Genomic DNA, 21,474 nt, shown 5'->3' on the forward strand with positions numbered 1-21,474 from the left:
CGTTTTGTTTTTTTTTATTAAAAAAAGTGACCCTTTATTTCAAGCCAATACACGTATCAGACACACAAGCTTTTATAATTATATGCACAATCTCTTAAAAGTCTCTGCATGACCACTGATGCAGAGCTGATGAATGTTCTCTTGTACCATTTATGGTGAGGTTACAGGTTCATGTGGATTCTGTACACACATAGCTGAAAGCTGCGTTTTAAAGAAAAGTTCCCTTTTATGCATCAAGCCCAACTCGAGCCGAAAGGCTTTATCCCTTCTCCATTCTATCCAATGTTAAAATAGCATGGCTGTTTAGACTTTAAGGGAGTTCTGTTGCAAACAATGTTGTTAGTCCTTGACTTAAGCTGCGTACATTTTCTGTGACCGTGAATTTAATTCTAATTCACTAGGCCACTTTCCTGGAACTAGAATACCGGTAGAGGTGAAAAGGCTGCGTCCAAAAAAACCTGTAGCTAATTTAGGTAACTGGATTGTAAAACGCACATGGGAGGTTTCAGTGCCCTATACAAACTGAGGATAGCGGCCAGATGAAGACCTGATTGCAGATCTTCCTTGTAACAAACGGATAACAGGAAGTGTACGCTGGCAATGCAAGGGGCTCCTCATAAGTTGAGTGGTTAATCGCACATTGTTGGACTGATTTGTGTTGCTTCCTGCTAGATCTTGACTTTTAGAATTTTCTTCTTCTGATTCAGACTGTACATCGGTTCCAATGTAGGGGATGTCATCTGTGCCAGTTTCAATGGCTTCTTTTGAAAGCTGACCACATGCGGCCATGGTTTCCCATTGCCTGGGCAAGTCTTCGCCACCATCTGATTCAGTGTCTGAATCCACAGATCCAACTGACTCTGAAACAAAAATAAAGGTCATTAATTAAAATCTGCACTGATAAAATGTAGGCTGCCATTGCTGTCCTTCTGCAAGTGCAACATGCTTGTCTATCTGGCACACAAGTAGGCTGAACGGGAAGTCAGAGGGAAGTCGCAACTCTTGGCCTTTAATTCTGATTTGGCGTCAACAACTTGTAAGGTACTGAAGTTTAACATTCAGTAATAGCCAGGGAAACTAGCATTATATAAAAGCCAGAAGCAATGGCAGTCTTGTCTTTTTCTTTAGTGCAGGTTTCCAACAAAACAAAAGTGCCCATTTTGTCCAGGGGAAAAAGAGCCTTGCACTCGCCTGATCCTCTGTGCCAATGGCACACGGCGCTCCCAAAGATCCAGCGGTGGACTGTTCCTGGCATATTCATGTCCAGAGTAGACATGACATCAGGATTCAAAATTGCTAGAGTGTGCAAGAGCTGCAGGGAGGCTCAAGTGTGTGTGTGTGTATATATAGATATATCTAGCTCTCTTAATCTCTCTCGTAGACAAAAATAAGCAATTAACCCTTGCAAGGGAAGCCATTTATGCTTTAAGGAAAGAAAAATGCTCCCTTGGTGTGTCCTATACAGGCGCAATGCATGATCTTGGTAGTGAATGAGCAACATTGCAAAAACACTTATGGTACTGACTTTGGTATGTCAACGTATCCTTGATTTTACACTCATCAGGGGAGATTAAGTAAAGCAGCCCTCAAAAATTCCACTCGTCTGCTCGCAATTTGCGAGTGGAATTTAATGCAGGGCGAGAGGAGCAGGGGTGGACCAGGCTGACCGTTTCCTGGCTGAAGCGATCAGCCAGGAAACTGTCAGCTGGAGGACTCAGAGGCGCCACTTTTAGTTGAGGTTGCAGCGCTTCCCTCTCTCTCCCCCTGCTTTGCTTGTCTTGTGTATTCACACACACACAGTGGGGATGTCCCGCAGTGAGGCACGGAGCTGCATGGGTCTGTGTTCGGCGCTCGGTGTAACCCGCCCCCCTAGACGACTTGTGTGATAGTATCAGTGTTACGCCTAAGAAATGAGCCGTCTAGGGGGGTGGGACCTTGTTGCACCACGCGCCGAACACAGACCCATGCAGCTCCGTGCCACACAGAGGGACATCCCCACTGTGTGTGAATACACAAGACAAGCGAAGCGGGGAGAGAGGGAGGGGAGCGATCCATCCAGGCAAGTCTGTATAAACAGAAGGGGGCAGAGTCCGGGGTATCCATTAAGACTAGAGCGATCTCTGTGTAGAAAAGTAACAACTACCCACCTCACACCTCCTCCATACCCCAAAAAAAGAGTCTGTATTGATCAGGCACAGTAAAGCTGCATTAATGGGTCACAGTGTGGCTGCGTTCACAGGCACGGAGAGGCTGCATTAATGGTCAGTAAGGCTGTGTTCATGGACACAGTGGGGCAGCAATGATGGGCATAGTGAGGCTGCATTCATGGGCCCCATAAAGCTGCATTTGATGGGCACTGATATGCTTTATGCTAATATTATTAAAGTTGTTATTTATTTTTGGAACTTAATTTTTCTTTAAACACTTAACAGTGTAATTTCATGAGATAATTTACAAGAGCGTGTTTAGGGGTGGGGCAGGGGAGAGGTTGGGTGGGGCAACTGGTGGCGAGTAACTCGTAAGGCCTGGCTAGTGGCTCAAGACTTGAAATTTTGATCCCTGAAGTAAAGCATTTATGACCATTTTTCTGGCATTGTAGCTGTATCAGAAAGCCCTTGTCCAAATCCAAGTTGTGCATAGGGTTTTTATTTTAAGTGTACAGTATAGGACATGGGAAAAGTATTCATAGACCCTGGGTTATAGGCCACCCCTTAGGTGCTTGGATACTGGCAAAGCTTTTGAAGATGCCCTCTGGGTACATACATCCCCCCCCCCCTTATGACACTGCCCTCCTGTTTGTTAGCTAGTGTCATATAGCGATGGACCACTTCCTCTTCACTTAGAAATCTCTCTTAAATTAATCACTGTTATTTCTCTTTCGTTCATAGACGGACACAGCCTTCATTGACCTTAGGGTTATGCTTCTTCCTACCAGGAGATTTAGGCAGAATTCTACAGCACTTAAGGTGTTAACTTTCCTTCATGCCGCTCCTCCCAGGGGGCATGGCTCCCCCAGGCATAACCCACACCCTGCTCTAGCAGCTTCAGTTTGTTTTCTGCCTAACCGACAGAGTCAGGCTCTCTCTGGAGTCCTGGACTCTGGAGTTTTTCTTGAATCCTGCGATTCTTCTATCAACAGCCGACTGGGTCCTCGGCCCTTGTAGTCCCCCCAGGTTCGGCCTTCGAGCGTGTGCCGGCCCTTAGCTCAGCTTTGGGACGTCCACGACAGGCCCCGTTGCTCCAGGGGCGGCCGGGGGAACTTTGGTTCTAGGGCACACATATGACCGGTCTTTTATGGCCTTGTCACAGTGTGTCTGGCTGTCAGCCATGCCGTTTAGCGGATGTTGGTTCTGTCTGGGATACCTTCAGCCGCTAGTCGCAGGACAGGTAAGTAGTGACCCCTTACTCGGGTAAGTGGTCTGGCTGGAATTTTCCCTGGGGAGGTCGACTGAGGGTTCGCCCTGCTTTCCTCTCTCCCTTATTCCTCTCCTTCCTTCCCTTTTGGGTGGCGGCTGTGAGTTTTTTTTTTTCTGGGGTCTCTTTATTATCACCGGGGCCTGTGTGTTAGCTGGGGCTGTGTATGTTCACTGCAGGGGGCTGTAGTGTTCTCTGCGGGACTTGTGTGCTGTTTTACTGTGCTGCTGGCTGTGTCTGTTTTAAAAAAATAAAAAAAGTGCGCCACGGCTGCCATTTTGCCGTAGTCGCGCCTTGTGTATCTCGGCGGCCATTTTCTTGTGGTCCTCTGCGTTTTTTTGCATTACGGTGGCCATCTTTCATTTTCATGTGGCCGTTTTAGCACTCGGAGAGACCGCGAATCTCTCCGTGGGGACTCGGCAGCGCAGCCGGCTTCTCAGCACATCATCAGGCTCCTCTCAGCGCGATGCACCAGGCGGGGTGGTGAGTTCCCTGGGGGCCCTCATGCTCAGAATAGAGCTAGAACAGCCGGGAGGTGACCGTGGGTGGTTCTCTGCTTTGCAGTTTGGGTAACTCGGTGGTGGGATGCCCTGGAGCCTGTACTAGGTACTATCCTCCCCACTGAGGCCTGAGTTAACCCTTGATGCCCCTCCCCCTTCTACTTCTGTTGAGGGAGTGTTGTTTCTGAAGCAGCTAGTGCCTGGTTGGGGGGTAAAAAAGCGCCCCCTCCCTGAGCCTGCTTCGGGGGATGCCGCTGATATTAGACCATGCCCGGCTATTGCGTCTGGCTCTGGTTCTGTGGTTTCAGTGGATGCGGGCTAAAAACCCACGCGACCAAGGAATTTATTGGAGCTCTTATTTTCTGCGGTTAGAGCTTAAAGCTCAGTAACTAGACGGTTTGTGGTTTTGGCGGAGGTACCAGATGTACCGGTCCCTTTTGGGTTCCGCAAACCGCAGCGCACTGCAACTGTGTTCCTTATTTGGACTTTTTATGTTACACCGCAGTATTATATATATTTTTTGCAGTCCCTGAATGCTTTGCGACCCCTTTGTAAGTAGGTGGGTCTCTCCTCCTGTAGACCCTCCAGTGTCCGGATGGAGCAAAGCTGTCACGTTGCCCGTGGGGACCCCGCTGAGACCGGTCTTGACTCGGTCTCTGGTGTCAGACTCGGACTAGAGGGGCGTAGCTCCTGCTGCAGGAGCTGGGGGCACAAGATGCTGCTGAGCCCTGTAAGGACCTAGCTGAACGTTTGGTTTGGGGTCTGTAGTTCGTCTGTGAGTCAGTCCTGGATGCGCTTCCGTTGCTTTCCAGGGCCTCCGCCTGTGTGGGGGTGTTTGCGCCGCCTCGTGTGGCTTACATGCTGGTCTTCGGACCGATCCTCAAAGGGTCCTTGGTGGACTCACCCCTTTAAGGGTGGGCGGCTTTTTGGGCCTCCCGGGTTGACACCCCTAGGGATGCCACGGGTGGTGAGAGCACGCTGCTTCCTCTGCTAGGAAGGGCAAGGAGCCTCGCCGTCGGCGAGTGCCCTCCTCTCCCGAGCGGTTCGTGCGCTCCAACAGGGTGGGTATGTCTGCAGGGTGCTAAGGCCCCCGCTGCGGGGCTGTGATGTGCCTGGCACCACGGGCCTGCGGACAGTACTGCCTCCGCATGTAGGTCTGCCCCCACCCGTGTCGGGTGGGGGGCTGGCTTTGTGACTTTGCGGCTCGGTTGAGGCCTCTTCTTTCCTACCGTTGCCTTTGCGAAGTTGTTTTCTCGCGGTGCAAGATAGATTTTCTCTCTTGGCTACCTAACAGATTTTTTCCCTCCATCCTCTGGCTTCCTCCGGTTGGCTCTGTCCAGGATCTTCTGATCGGTGGAGTGATGGTGCCAGTTCCCTCGATGGAACGGTCTCAGGGGTAATACTCCGATCTGTTTGTAGTCCCCATGGTGGACGGGGTCCGTCCAATCCTGGGCCTCAGGGCCCTCGTTTGTTTTTTGTAAAATACAAAATTTCAGGATGGGGATTTTTCTGGCGCCCTTGGATGTCATGAACGCGTACCTGCATGTTCCCATATGCTCTAAGCACCAGGGATTCTGGGCTTTGCGGTCAGGGTGGACCAATTTTCTTTTTGTGGCCCTCCCGCTCGACTTGGTGTTGACACCATGGGTTTTCACCGGGGTGCTCGTCCTGATACTGGCCCGGCTGTGACACGTGTCGATCACGTGTCAGACTCTCCAGGAGTTTGGCTGGCTTCTGTTTTTGTCCAGAAGTCAGTGTAGGTCCTGTCTCTGGGACTAGTCCTGGATTCCGCCGGGGCGGGAGTTTTTTTTTTCTCCTAACGGAAAAATTTGAGACTCTGCAATCTGCTGGGCAGCAGTTGTCGACCTAGTAGTGGTCATCTCTGCGATTCTGCTTGAGGGTTCTGGATCTGACGGTGGCCTCTTTTGAGGCAGTTCCGTATGCCCAATTCCACGCCAGGGTGCTACAGGGGGACCTGTTGTCACGTGGGGACTAGCGTCCGTCATCTCTGGATTACCAGGTTTGGATGAGTCGACTAGTCCCTGGTGTGGTGGCTGACGTTTCCGGTGCTTCGGGCCGGGAAGTCGTTTTGACCAAGCCACTGGACAGTGGTCGCGACGGATGCCAGCCTCTCCGGTTGGGGAGGGGTTTTTGGGGCACCGGACTCAGGTGGCGACCCACCTACCAATCGTTCTTCTGAATCAAGCTTTGCCTTGCCTGGTGGTCCCTGGATCTACAGGGCCGACCATTCGGGACCCTGTCCGTCAACGCTGTGGCGTACGTCGGCCATCAGGGAGGCACACGGAGTTCTGTTGCAGCGACGAGGGTCGCACACATCCTTCGGTGGGCCGAAGGGTCCGTTCCGGCTCTATCGGCCGTGTGCATTCCGGGAGTACGGAATTGGCGAGCCGACTCCTAAGTCGGACTGTGCTAGACCACGGAGAGTGGTCTTTCCACCCGTAGGGGTTTTCAGTATCTGTGCCGACAGTGGGGCACTCCAGGCGTGGACCTTCTAGTGTCCCGCCTCAACCGGAAGGTGCCATGTTTTTGGCCAGGTCACCGGACCCGTGGGCTGACGCGTCAGTGGCTCCTTGGGGGGTCACTTGCCTGCTTTACACTGTCCCTCCTCAGTAGCTTCTTCCTCGCCTGCTGCGCAGAGTGGAAGCTGAGGGTATTTTATCAATCCAGATTGCCCGCGTCGCTCCTGGTACGCGGACCTGGTGCGTCTGGTGGCTGACACCCCTAGCATTTTCCCCTGGGGGTTGATCTTCTGTTACAGGGTCCGATCTTCCACCCTGTTTTTTTCTGCCACTGGCTTAGCGACGTGGCTGTTGAGAGCCTGGGGCTGAAGGCCCGAGGCCTATTGGGCTCGGTGGTCTCTACCGTGCTGCCGGCACGGTAGTCTACCTCAAGTAGGATTTACATCATACGTGGAGGGCCTGCATCTCTGGTGAGGAGATGAAATGGCACCCTCGTACGTACGTGGTGTCCAGGATTCTGCTGTTTTTTTTACAGCAGGGAGTGGATCAGGCTCTCGGCTTACGTACAGTTGGGAGTCAGTTTTCTGCTCTGGCTGTTACTTTCAATGAGCTTTGGCGTCGCACTCCTTGGTGCGTATGTCTGTTCTGGGGGTCTGGCATATGGCCCCTCAACTACCCCCATGGGACTTGTATTTAGTCCTTTTGGTTCTTCTGGATGCTCCCTTTGTGGACATTCGGGAGTTTTTTTGTTGACCGTCACGAGAAGGGAGCAGGTTTAGCTCAGTGCTGGAGTACCTGCCCTTCATGCATTTGACTCTGGGTTCCAGCCCAGGAAGGGCTGCGTTGTCACGGCTCGTCGTGGGCATTTACACTGTGATTTTTTCTGGTAGCAATTGCCTCGATCAGACGAGTGTTTGTCTGAACTGGCGGCCTTGTCTTGCAAGGCTCCCTACTTGGTCATCCATAAGGATGAGGTGGTGCTGCGGCGCAGCCGTCTTTTCTCCCCAAGGTCGTTTCGGCTTTTCACGTTGGTGTGGACATTGTTCTTCCATCCTTATGTCCTTGGCCGAAATGGAGGGAGGTGGCCACTTTACATCCTCTGGATGTGATTCGGGCCCTACGAATGTACTTATCTGCTACGTAAGTCGGTCTCACTGTTCGTGTCGCTGGCTGGTTCGTTCTACCAGGGGGCCTGGTAGTCTCGTCGGCCACCTTTTTTCCCAGGGTGGATCCGACGGATTGTGCTGCAGGCCTATGCCCTGAAGGGGCAGGCGCCTCCCTTTTAGGTTATGGCGCATTTGACCAGGGCGATTGGGGCCTCTTGGGCTTTCTGGCATCATGCCTCTGTGTTACAGGGGTGTATGGCAGTGACCTGGTCGTCGTTCCACACTTTTTCTAAGTCTTACAAGGTGGATGTGAGTGCATCTTCTGATGCCTCCTTCGGCCGCAGGTGTTACAGGCGGCAGTTTAAGGTTGGAGTTCCTCCGTTGAGTAACTCCGGTTTTGTTTGGGGTGTAACATGTTTTTGCTGTGTTAATTTTCCCACCCCTCAAATTTTTTGACACGTCCCTAAGGTCAATGAAGGCTGTGTCCGTCTATGAACGAAAGAGAAAAAAAGGATTTTTGTACTCACCGTAAAATCCATGTCTCTGAGTTCATAGACGGACACAGCAACCACCCCTCCTTGGTTTGTACTGCTTGTTACGAATTGAAGCTGCTAGAGCAGGGTGTGGGTTATGCCTGGGGGAGCCACGCCCCCTGGGAGAAGCGGCATGAAGGAAAGTTTTTAACACCTTAAGTGCTGTAGAATTCTGCCTAAATCTCCTGGTAGGAAGAAGCATAACCCTAAGGTCAATGAAGGCTGTGTCCGTCTATGAACTCAGAGAAATGGATTTTACGGTGAGTACAAAAATCCTTTTTTCTTTATTTCATCTTTAAATTCTTCAGTCAACTCCTCACTGCCTTCTAATACCACAAATAAAAGCAATGCATCCGGATCAGTGCAACCTTGGGAGCTGTTGCCAGACACCATGCTGTGGGGGGGGGGGGGGGGGGGGGGGGGGGGGGGATGTCCTGTAATGCTGCTTCAGGTACTGAATCATGTAGGGGCACTCGCCTTGGTGCAAGTGGTCAGCTATATGGGCTCAGGTTTGTGGGCGATCCCTATAAAAGAGTCCCTTGGGATAGGCAAATCTTGGAATTTTATATAGAGTCTAGCAGGACCGGCTCAACCTGTATGCTTCTGGCAGTTACTGTACAATTACCTGGCTATTTTTGTATTTGCAACTATGTAAACTTTTAAATTTGGTAGTAAAATCTCAACCACTCAGACTAGTTTCAGGTGGATGACTAGGTGTGACATGTACATTTTGCTGATGCCTACAGCCCTTATAAAATGGTACTCTGAGCCTCCAAGCCCTTTCACCACAAACAAAATAAAAAAAAAATCACTACAAGACTGTCTACACCCAAGTTTGTGTTCTCCTTCTGGAACATGCTTACCCTATATTCCAAACCCTACTTTGTGAGTAGCAAACGGGAGAATACCTCACATGAAGCTATTGTAGAGACTAGGGATGAACCGAACACCCCTGGTTTTTAAAACAGTTTTATTTTCCAGGAGCAGTGATTTTAAAAATGTTTAAAGTGAAATATTCATTTTAAATATCATGCCTGGGGGGTCCTCTTAGTCTGCCTGTAAAGTGGTGCATCTTTCTCATGTGTTTTACTGTGTCAAAGGAAAAAAAAAATATTTAAAACGGTTTGCAGCTGTAATGTATTGTTGGCTCCCTATAATATAGATGATTTAAAAAAAAAAAAAAAAAACACAGCATGCAGTCCATGCCAAGCCCTTCAGGTCTGGTATGGATGTAAGGGGAATATCCATGTAAAAAATATATGGCGTGGGGGTCCCCCTTAAAAATCCATACCAGGCCCTTGTCTGAGCAAGCGGCCATGGCCAAAAAGGGGAGGAGGAAGACAATCTCGCAGTGCATTATGGGGTGTTCCCGCAACGCTCAAATTTCCTGCGAACATCGAGCTCATCCCTAGCAGAGACCAGGCAAAAAGGAAACCACTGCAAAACCGTAGTTTAACATTCTGCCAAAGGCCCGCAAGACACTCCATCGCAGAGTGAAAATGTTCCCTTTTGCACCCTGGCGGCTGCCAATGAGGGAGGACCTTCTGTCTCAAGGTCCCATACTTCATCCTGCTTTACAGTCGCTGACTTTAACGTCATGGCTATTGAAAGTCAGGTATGGAGGAACCGAGGTCTTTCCGACTCAGTCATCTCAATCATGCTGAGGACACGGAAGTGTTCTCCCAGAAAGATCTACCATCACACCTGGAAGGCCTACATCTCTTTGTGCGAAGAGATGGGGTGGCGTCCACGGACGTATTCGGTTTCCAGGGTCCTGCTGTTTTTACAGCGTGGAGTGGATCAGAAACTTGCCTTAAGCACCATTAAGGGACATATTTCAGCCCTGGCTGTGTTATTCCAGCGGCCCATTCTCTGGTGGGTACCTTTGTGCAGGGGGGGGTTTGTCATGGTCTTCCCCCTTGGGATTTGAATCGTCATTGCCAGACCCTCTTTAGAGGCTGGCATATCAAACTGTGTGAAGCATGTAAAAAAAACGAGCAGTGTAAATAGTTTTTCAGCTGTCTTCAGGCCGGTCATGTGACCCGCGGCCACTTTACAGCTACGAGACAGGGCTTCTGTAGGTGGAGCAGAGTGGCCACGTGATCTCCCCAACTGTTGTCAGAGGGAGATCACGTCCCCTTCCACAGAAGCAATCCATCGGAGCTGGAAAGCGGTCACATGACTGGCCTAAAGACAGCTGAAAAATGTTATTTACACTGCTCGTTTTTTTAAATGCTTTACACAGTGTGGTATGCCAGCCTCTAATAGAGGGGCTGGCATAGACTTTGACAAATGGGCTCACAAACCCTTTAAAGCGGAGTTCCACCCAAAAATGGAACTTCCACTTTAAGTGATGGTGACTCCCTGACATGCCACATTTGGCATTCAGTTTTTTTGGTGGGGGAGTGGAAAACCTCTTTTTAGAAGCCTCCAGCTCCCACTTCCTCCCGGGGCTCCGTGGCGACAGAAGGAAGTTCACCTTCACCCCCCCCCCCCCTCCCTGCAGATTGCCCGGCCATTCACAGCACGTAGTGCGACTCGTGCCTGCGCAGTGTGTGCCCTGCTGTAAAGCTACAGCCGTGCTCCCACAGTTACAATGTCATCCCTGCAGAGAGGAGGGGGAGGAGAACCGTAGGACAGACAAGTGTGTACGATTATTAAAGTCAGCAACTACACTTTATGGAGCTGCTGACTTTTAAATAGGTGGAACTCCGCTTTAAGTGGTTAAGGGTGTGCACACTTATGCAAACATATTATTTTTGTTTATTTTTACTTCCCTCCACCTAAAAGATTTCAGTTTGTTGTTCAACTGAGTTTTACAGTTTATAGGTCACAGTTGGAAAAAGTTCTGAAATCATTTATCTTTGTCGTTTTTGTTTTTTTTTACATCACAGAAACCTGACATTTTAATGGGTGTGTAGACTTTTTATATCCACTGTATCTCTAAGAAATTTTGATTGATGGCAAGATCCAGCTTATGACCACCATATCCAGACACTGTAAAGCACTCTCTATAATTGTTTCCATGTGTGCCTTAGCTCACCTCTGAATGTTGCACTTCGGTACTCCTTGGTCACACTGGTCTCTTCTTCTTCAGTAGTGACTTGAAGCCTGGGGACAACTCCTTGTGATGATGTTTCCTACAAAGAGCATGTGTTAAGACAACAGTTCTGAAATATTTGATTATGGCTGGGTTCATACCATCGCTGCATCCGTCTCACGGCAGGGTTCCAGTGTGTCCTGGTTCACAGTTTCAGGACCGATTTCAGTCCAAATTTTGGGCTGAATTCGGACCTGAAACAGACCAAAACGCACCGGACCTGCTGGGGCAATATGTGAACTAGAGAGCTGGTCAAAATCTCCTGCTTTTGCATATTGGATGCGGGGAAAACTACATCCTATTCGCAATAGTGTGAACCCAGCCTGAAGGTAAATATATTATATTACTTACATCACTGTTTGACACCCTGTCTAGGTCTAAGGGTGGCTCCTCAAAGATTTCGTCATAGAAGACAATGAGTGCCTCAATAATTCGTGCTTGATGAGGATAATCCACAAGAGATGATAGAGATACAGTTGCATCTGTGGGGCGTGGTCGCATCAATGCAGGCCCGAAAACGATACCTATGTTGCTTGGGCTCATCTTGTTCTGATGTTCAATCTCTGAAACTCTACATGGGAAAATTATCATATGTTGGTATTAAAAGTGAAATGTTTAGAATACAGTAATAGAGGCTGCTATTGCTGAACTCTCCTTTAAAATACTAATTCCATGACTGTTTTAGCGCCGAGTCTCAAAAAAGTATAGATTTAAGAAATTCTGTCAACAGTTTGCTTGTTCCGTATCTATGATGTCAAAAGGAATGCCAGCCAGGCAACTAGCATTTTTAGAAGTAGGCCAGTAATGGCATCCCGCACACTTCTTACATTACAGGGTTACTATAAAGAAAACCTGTGCTTTGCCCGTGCAGAGCACCCAGGGCCGATCCTAGGGTCACAGGTGCCTGGGTGCAGAAGTATTTCTGGCACACCACGTGGGCATTTTATTAACCCCTCCCCTTTACAAATGTTTCTATGGCAATGACTTTATTAACCTGGGATCCTTACAGGATCTCTTAACAATAAACAGGAAGAGAAGCAGAGTACTTTATTGGGACCTGGAGGGGGCCTCTCTGAGGGACACAGAGAGGGCTTCTGTTAGAAAGAGTCCCCAGACATACTACAGACATGATACAGGAGACGGTCAGAGACTGCAGACATGGTACAGGAGACGGTCAGAAACTGCAGATGTGGTACAGAAGACGGTCAGAGACTGAAGACATAGTACAGGAGATGGTCAGAGACTGCAGACATAATACAGGAAATGGTCAGAGGCTGCAGACATAGTACAGGAGATGATCAGAGGCTGCAGACATAGTACAGGAGATGATCAGAGGCTGCAGACATAGTACAGGAGATGATCAGAGGCTGCAGACATAGTACAGGAGATGGTCCATTAGACCCCTTTCACACTGGAGGCATTTTTCAGGTGCTTTAGCACTAAAACAGCACCTGAAAAAAGCCTCATCTGCAATCCCAGTGTGAGAGCCCAAGTGCTTTCACAACAGGGGCGGTGCGCTGGCAGGACATCAAAAAAATTCCTGCAAGTAGCTTCTTTGAGGCACTTTAGGAGCAGTGTATACACCGCTCCTAAATCGCCCCTGCCCATTGAAATCAATGGGCAGTGCCTGTAAAGCGCTTTGGCACTGGCACCTTTGAACCCTTTATTTGGCCGCTAGTGGGGGTTAAATGTACCTCTAAAATGACAGTAAAGCACTGCTAAAACTAGATGGACTACTGAGGCGCAGGAATGGACAGGGGCTGTGTATCCTATGCAATCTATCATGCCATAAAACATCTAGAGCAGGGGCAGCCCAGAGCACGTGTAGAGGGATGCTGGGGATGCCAACCACACAGCACACTGAACACTGTGACTCACCTCGGTTCTCTCTCTGTGCAGCCCGAGATAGAGATGGGAGGGGGAGGCATTCCAACTGGAGTTGGTGGAGACAATGCGGGATCCAGGACTCCCAGTGTGAGGAATTCATTCCTGCACATCAGCACTAGAACCCTCGTGTAAGGAAGAGGAGCGGCCCCTCCCCGAGCACTGCCAGGCTGGATGGGCTGCCCTATGCTCACACATCAGTGTAAAAACCGCTCAAAAAATTCCCTGCCCATTGAAACGAATGCTGAAGCGCCTGCAATGCGATTCGGGAGCGCCACAACACGGGCACTTTTAACCCTTTCTTCAGCTGCTAGCGGAGGTTGAAAGCACCGATATAACAGAGGTAAAGTGCCGCTAAAACTAGCGACGTTTTACTGCTAACGCCGGCACCGCCCCAGTGTAAAAGTACCCTTAGAGACAAGTGCGCCATCATCACAAGGAAGTGTCTATTTTGGTTCATGTGTAGATTAACAGCAGTCGTCATTTGGTCTTTATGACTAAAAGAGTTCATGCATAACCATCACTGGTCCCCAACAGCCAACATACCTGCACAAATGCTTTATCAAATACTCCAGCGTGACTTTGTTTTCATGAGGCAACTCCATAAGCAGCCCCTTAAGTTTTTCCACCATGGCTTGTACCTCTGGTTCGGTATCTGGTCCTTTGTTCTCCAGCCGGGATGGCTTACCTGTCTCGGAGCCTCGTAGGCTTTCCTTTGCAAGACCCATAAAGCCATTGTACAGCCGGAATGGCATTAGAGGCTCAGGTAGCTAAATAAGCGTAAAATGCTAAGTGTTACTTATAAGAAATAATGAGGTGCACATGGCCACCCTGACATATGTGCTGTATCTTACCTGTCGGAGATAAAGTTTAAGAACATTACTCAAATCATGAGGGGATGCCTGAGAAAGTTCAACTAGCTCCTTGCCATTTTCAAAAGCTTGGCACAGCTTCTCCACACGTGTCTTTACGCCATTCACTCGGTATATACCCTGCAGAACAAGAACAGCAGGATAAGCACTACAAAAATTCAACTAAAACCAACAATTAGTTATAGCGTGCAGAACATAAAACAAACACAGGTGTCACCTTCATGGTTAGCGCACGTGTTTCTATCTCAGAGACACACTTGTGGATGAGAAAAGGCACTCCATCTGGAGACCTTTGTGCTGCCTCTGAGAAATTTCTGCCAAACAGAAGAAGCCGACCCTGCAATTTCTTGTGTCCACACTGGATAGCCAGAGTTTCCAGACATTTCTTGTGACAAGCAAGGGAGCACTAAGGAAATAGAAACAAGAAAATGAAGAGCACATAGCAGAATAGATATGTTCTACAGTAAGTACAATTTAGAAGTTTATATGAAAATATATAAGATGTCATGAGTTGCACTCAAATCTCAAACCACTCAAACATGGAGTTTACAAAGAAACTTAAAACTTGGCTTCATCCTAACATTAAAGAAGAGCATAAACTTGCAGATCTGCCCTGCAGGCCAGCTTTTAGAAACCCATACATTTACTTGTCAAATATGAAAGGTCCACTGGGTGACACAGATGCCAACATCCGGAGTACTCAGGCAACAACAGAATGATCTGTACATTGGCAAGCATGGGTAAGGTAAAGGGTTTTATCCCATACAAAGAGTAAACAGGAATATTATATTGAGAACAGCATGATTAGTTGGTATTGCCCTATGTAGCAACTATAATATGTAATGCCATCTTATAAGTCATTCTGAATTTTAATCGGCAAAAACAAAAGTCACAAAGTTAGGCCTAGTTTCAGAGGCGTAGCTTGAAGCTTGTGGGCCCCAATGCAAAAGTTGACCTGGGCCCCCCCATTACCACCCACCACTTCCACAGTGCGTGCAGATACATCCACCGCACGCCTATATACTGAAAGTGGCCTAAGAGTTTTGTGTTCCCAGAGTTCCTATTTACATCAGAGGACAGGGATTACCGCTGGAGAATCAAAGGACAGGGATCGCCGCTGGAGAATCAAAGGACAGGGATCGCCGCTGGAGAATCAGAGGACAGGGACTCTTGGCAGGTCACTTGGCATTCCTTTACACACAGTCTGTCAGTCTTCACAGGCCCTTCTGACCTGTGAAATTCTCTGGTCAGAAGGGCAGTGTAGTTGCAGTAGGCAGATATACCCTGTGCAGATCATGGCTAACTGACAGAGGACGAACCGTCTACAGTGCTGTAATGAGAAAGGAGCTCAGCAGCTGGGCAGAGGGGGTGGTCAGGGGGAGGGGGGTGCAAAGCCATGTGACACAAAATCTGGAGCCTGCAGCTTCTCCCCAGCCAGAGATTGGAGGGCTGTGGAAGGGAAAGTAGAAGCCCAGTACTGGGCCCCAATGGCCAGTGGGGCCCTAGGGCAGATTGGAGCTGGACTTTGTGGAGGATATGAAAATATGACAGGGGGCTGCTGGGGCCCCCTGGAGCTAGAGGCGGGGTTGCGATTGTGACCCCTACAACCCCTTATGCTACGCCCATGCCTAGTTTAACATGTCTAGAACAGTCAACAACTGTATATTCCAATGGTGTTTGTTACCTGTAAAATTAGAAATACACACTATTCTGTACTGTACAATAAGCCCTGTAAAGCTCACAGATATTCCCTTCCTGCCTTAAAAAGAGGAGGCCAGCCAAAGCTCGATTGGCTGGGCTTCTGTTATGGGTCACGGGCACAGTGTCAACCCGACAATAGGAGTCTGGACCGACACCAGTCTCAGGCTCTCAGTGAGATGCTAAGAGCCTGAGACGGCCACTCCCCGTCCCTCCACAGCTCAGCGCTCCAGTGAGTGTGGAGGAGCAGAGAGCTGTGATTGACAGTCAGCAGCTCTCTGCTCGGGGAGCTGTGAGAACCTAGCCATCGGCTGTGTTCAATTCCTCGGGTCTTAAAGCAGAGGCTCCAGGGGACTGGAGATTTTAAATAGACATATTTGAAGTGTTAATCCTAAGCTCACCTCCTCGCACTCTGCTCCCTGGAAGTACACATAACTGTTACACTCCCGACATTTGCTTGGCGCCCGCAACTTGCGCAGCTTGTGTGTTCGAGCAGCCCGAGATAAGCCAACATTACGAAATGGCCCAGTGTGCACGGGCACTTCCAAAGCAGTAGGGATCCCATTAATGCCTTTATTAAAACAAAAGAAAGCAGAAAGAAGCAAAATTATTATAGTTATTTATATTGTTTCAATATTTTGGCCTATTGGCTACAAACTTCATTAAAGTGGATATAAACCCACTCTCATCCTTTCTAATATACTGTCATAGAAGGATATACATGCCTCCTGCATGTATCCTCACCTGTCAAATGTCTCCCCTCTGTCTGTTATGAGACCCAAAAAACTGCAGATTCTGTGGTTGGGTCTGTTGTCCAGAGCTCTGTGGGTGGAGTCATGATGTCAGTAGACTCCCCGCCCACCCCTACACTCCTTGTCAACATGCAATTTCTCCTGTGTATTTCTTACACTGAACTTCTTGCTATGATCACCAACATCCAGTCAAAACCCAGAAAGGTCACCACATGACTTCAGCATGCCCAATCATGCTGAGGTGTGGAGCAGCCAATCCTGGGAGAGCTGGAGAAGAAAGGAGGAGGGGATCTGAGTTACACAAACTGTCTCTCTCAGGCTCCTGCATGAGATATGTAAATCACCTGTCACTCACAGCAAGGAGGAGGAATGGACTCCTATTTCTCTGTCCATTTTTATCTCACTGAAAAAAAAAAGATGAGAAGACTGCTCAGAGTTGGATTAACTCTTCGTGACCAGACTGGGCACAGATGACATGAAATCCTATACTGTACAAGGTGCAAGCCTTAATAAAAAAAAATGCTTTTTATACCTGTATACACCTTTGAAGTAATGATTTGCAACCATGTTTCATTTTGAGTAAGAGCCAATCCACATTGCAAGTGATCAGCCCTAGATGCAGGCAGTCTGTGTCCAGCGCTGGTTACTGCATGAGCATATACATGTGAATGGGCATGATTAGCTGCGGGAGTTGGCAGCCTCCCATTGCTTTCAATAGGGCTGCCTTGTGCAGCTTAAAGTGGATGTAAACCCACTCTCATCCTTTTTAAACTACTGCCATAGTGCTGATCTATAAGGATATAGATGCCTCCTGCATGTATCCTTACCTGTCAAATGTCTCCCCTCTGTCTGTTATAAGAACTGAAAAACTGCAGATTCTGTGGGTGGATCTGTTGTCTGGAGCTCTGTGGGTAGAGTTGTGATGTCAGTAGACTCCCCGCCCTCCTCTACACTCCCCTTGTCAACATGCATTTTTTCCTATGTATTACTTACACTAAATTCTGCTATGATTACTAACATCCAGTCAAAAGTAACCACATGACTTCAGAAAAGGAGTGGGGGTGGGAATTAAAAAATAATGCCTGTCTCCAGGCTAGTGCATGAGATATGTAAATAACCTGTCATTCCAGCAAGGGGGCAGAATGGACTAAGGTTTTTCTCTGCAAGTCCGTTTTATTTCACTGAACAATAAAAGAGGATTGCTCAGAGCTGGATTAACTTTGTGTGGCAAGACTGGGCACAGATGATAGGAAATGTTATACTGTACATTGTGACACCAAAAAAAAAAAAAAAAAAAATTTCAGGTTTACATCCACTTTAATGCATCTAATCGCCCCTTTGGGGCATTTGCAAGTGTGAATGCACCCTTGAAGCTTTAGCAGCGGCTGACTTACTGAATGCTCAGAACAGCAGACATGAAGCCTGTACCTTTTCTGTTCCAAAGGAGCCTGTACCTTTTTAAACCCCACTCATCAATATCATTTATCCTTCCTCTGCTATCAGCATGAATCACTTCTGACAAGTTTTCCTGCAACAGCTTTATCTTTGAATATGAGACAGAATTTCATTGAGGTCTCATTTACATGGGCATAGCTAAGCGTACACCCATGCGAGGGCCATATTTGCCTAGGCAGGGATTCACAGGTGTTCCATGCATCACTATGCAGGCAACCTAAATTATGTCAATTAGGATGAAGCGGCTGCCGCTGCTCCAAATTGACATACAGCTTCCCCGTTCTTCACAGTGGCAGCTTCATTGATCGTGTGTTCCCTGATATAGGGAAACACGATCAATGACATCACACGTCCAGCCCCGCCCCCCTACAGTTAGAAAAACATATGAGGTCACACATAACCCCTACAGCGCCCCTTAGTGGGGCCCACACTGCAATTGTAATTTTCACAGTTAATAATACATTTTTATAGCATTTTTTGCTGTGAAAATGACAATGGTCCCAAAAATGTGTCAAAAAATGTGTCAAAATTTTCCGATGTGTCCGCCATAATGTCGCAGTCACGGAAAAAAAAAATCGCTGATCGCCGCCATTAGTAGTAAATTTTTTTTTTTTAATAAAAATGCAATAAAACTATCTATTTGTAAACGCTATAAATTTTGCGCAAACCAATCGATAAACGCTTATTGCGATTTTTTACAAATAATAGGTAGAAGAATACGTATCGGCCTACATGCTGGTAGTATAAAGAATTTGGTCTTATATAAATGTTATTTGGATGAACCTCCGCTTTAAATTTCATACCTGGGGGGTGTCTATAGTATGCCTGTAAAGTGGCGCATTTTTTCCCGTGTTTAGAACAGTCCCTGCAGCAAAATTAAAAAAAGTAATTTAAAACCAAATTCCATACTAGGCCCTTCAGGTCTGTATGGATATTAAGGGGAACTCTGCGCCATTTTTTTTTAAATGGCGTAGGGGCCACCCTCAAGATCCATACCAGACACTTATCCGAGCATGCATCCTGGCAGGCTGCAGGAAAAGAGGGGGGAATGAGAGAGCACCCCCACTCCTGGACCATACCAGGCCACATGCCCTCAACATGGGGGGGATGCTTCAGAGTCACCCCCAAAGCATCCTGTCCCCATGTTGATGGGAACAAGGGCCTCATCCCCACAACCCTTGCCCGGTGGTTGTGGGGGTCTGCGGATGGGGGGCTTATCGAAATCTGGAAGACCCCTTTATCAAGGGGACCCCCAGATCCATTGTATCCCTACCATTTCACAAAAAAAAGGGTGGAAAAAAAACAAGAGCCAGCTTGGTACAAGTACCTTTAAAAATACTATTAAAAAAAAAAAAAAAAAACTCCAGCGAGGTAATCCATTCTTGACCCGACGATACCGAAAAAAAAAAAAAACCGCTACTGATCGCACTGCGATCTGTGAACAGATCTGGGGGTGTATTGGCTGTAATGGTGCTGGTTCCTACAAATGTGAACCTAGGCTTACGTAGATAGATGCCATTATAACAAGATAATCAAGGTTATCCATTTTACCGGTCAATGATCCGAACGTTATGGCTGATCAGTGTATATACCATATATATAAACCATATCTACCTTGTTCTAGTGATGTCAGTCTTTTACTTTCAGTGTCTTCAGTGGGGGTAGGAGGCTGTATTAGCTTTTCTGGGAAATCTGTTGGGCGATATAAAAAGTTAACATTTTAGAAATGTAGATTTACATGTGCTTTATTTATTAAAGTAAAGATGGCAGGCAAAGTAAAAGACATAGCCATCTACTGTCAGAGCCCCAGCTACTTCACTGGCTCACTACTAAAGCCAAATTACATTTTATTCATAAAATTGCTTGAGAGTCTGTGCTTGCAGAGGGTTAGATCTGGTTGCTGCCCTCTTGCTTCAGTGCCTCGGCCTGGCAATAGCTTGCTCAGGCACCAATCTCATTATTCTGAAAGGTAAGGAAGTGTGTAGACATGTGCTGGCTGTTTGTTTCGTTCAAAATTAAAACAAATCCGAAATAACTAGAAAAAATAACATAGAAAGAATATAACCATCTTCTGAAATTCAAATAGAATAAACTTTAATTCGAATACATAAGAAAATAATAGAATAAAAAAAACAGAATAGAATAGAATGGAAAGAATATATATAACCATTTCCCAAAATTCAAATAGAATACATTTGAATAGAATAGATTAGAATAGGGACATGGTTATATTTATTCTATTGTGTTACTTTCTATTCTATTAAAATTAGAATTTTGGAATATGGTTATATTATTTCTATTCTATTGTTTTTTTAATTCTATTCAGGTTTCAGAAGATGGTTATAATATATTTAATTATATTCCTTTTTTCTTTCCTATTCCATTCTATTCTGTTCTTTTATTTTCTATCCTATTTTGTTCTGTTTTACTCTATTACATTATATTCTTTTATTTTCTGTTATTAATCTTTTTTATTCTATTATTTTTATTTTATTTTCTATTTTACTCTCTTTGGAGACTGGAAAACGATTTGAATACTTTTCAAATTAGAAAACTATTCTAAATTGATTCAAAAATGTTTTGAATCGATCCGAATTAGAATACGAATAAACTAAATGACTTTCAAAAACAAATTAAATGAATTGAACTAAACAAATTTATGTAAATAACAAATTGAAATTAAAGAAATGTTCTCGTTCTGCACATGTTTAGAAGTGTGTATGTATATTATATATATATATGCAGACCCATGCTGGATATACGTCATACCTGTGCAGTAGCTGGTAAAATAAAACCACCCCCTGGTGTGCTTTCATTTTATCAGTGTGTATGTATACCCAGTGTGACAAAGCACTGCGTTTTGTTACACAGGGCTCCAGTGGTGGATCCTGAAGGCAAAAAATATTGTAACAGCAGCAAAAACCATATGTTACTTTACCTGCTGTGTACATTACAGGTGTATTTAAAACTCTAACTATAAATAATATAAAAAAGAACATCTGTCAGTAGGAGCAATAAAACAGATGACTCGAGATGCTTTAGAATAGATCAACTGTTCCCAGCCTTGGCACTGTGATATAAAGGGGCCTGCATTGTAAAGGGGCACCTTAATGATTTAAGTGTAGTCCCCTTTACAGTGCAGTCCCCCTTACATTCATTTTAAGGGGACTGCACTGTAAAGGGGAACTGTGATGTTAAAGGGAACTATAATGTAAAGGGGCACAGTGATATAAAAGGGACTGCACTGTAAAAGGGCACTGTAATGATTACAGTGCACCTTTACAGTGCAGTCCACTTTATATCACAGTGCTCCTTTACATTACAATGCCCCTAGCAATCACAGCCCCCCCGTCGCAGTGCCTCTTGCAGTCATGCAGCCCCCCTTTTCAATACCTGCCTCCCTTTCACAGTTCTTCCTTTGGCAGGGCAGAGGTTGTTAGCCTGTGTATAAGATACGAAGAAAGAGGATGGATAGCCGCACTCCAATGACCAAACGGTTGTCTTTTATTCAAAAAAACACAGCAAGTACATCACTTCACAAGGTGCAACAAAGGAACAGGTAGCCGACGCATTTCGCACTGAGCTAGTGCTTAATCATGGCTTTTTTGAATAAAAGACAACCGTTTGGTCATTGGAGTGCGGCTATCCATCCTCTTTCTTCGTATCTTATGCATGGTCAG

At 46.8% G+C, this 21,474-nt stretch overlaps 1 protein-coding gene across 3 annotated transcripts in view; it reads right to left on the bottom strand.

Annotated features, from left to right (window-relative positions):
• Positions 1-7: 7 nt before the first annotated feature.
• Positions 8-21,474, bottom strand: part of ARHGAP45 (Rho GTPase activating protein 45) — a 160,934-nt gene continuing 139,467 nt past the window's right edge. For all 3 annotated transcript variants that reach the window (XM_040323967.1, XM_040323958.1, XM_040323976.1), the window contains 8 exons: positions 19,409-19,486; positions 15,989-16,158; positions 14,107-14,295; positions 13,872-14,009; positions 13,564-13,787; positions 11,485-11,704; positions 11,077-11,173; positions 8-860 (listed from right to left, as the gene is read on the bottom strand). In XM_040323967.1, the coding sequence (XP_040179901.1) occupies positions 514-860; positions 11,077-11,173; positions 11,485-11,704; positions 13,564-13,787; positions 13,872-14,009; positions 14,107-14,295; positions 15,989-16,158; positions 19,409-19,486 (1,463 nt within the window). In that variant the 3' untranslated portion in view covers positions 8-513. The remainder of the gene's footprint in view (positions 861-11,076; positions 11,174-11,484; positions 11,705-13,563; positions 13,788-13,871; positions 14,010-14,106; positions 14,296-15,988; positions 16,159-19,408; positions 19,487-21,474) is intronic.

This window comes from Rana temporaria, chromosome 1, assembly GCF_905171775.1.
Source record: "Rana temporaria chromosome 1, aRanTem1.1, whole genome shotgun sequence".
Taxonomy (NCBI): Eukaryota; Metazoa; Chordata; class Amphibia; order Anura; family Ranidae; genus Rana; species Rana temporaria.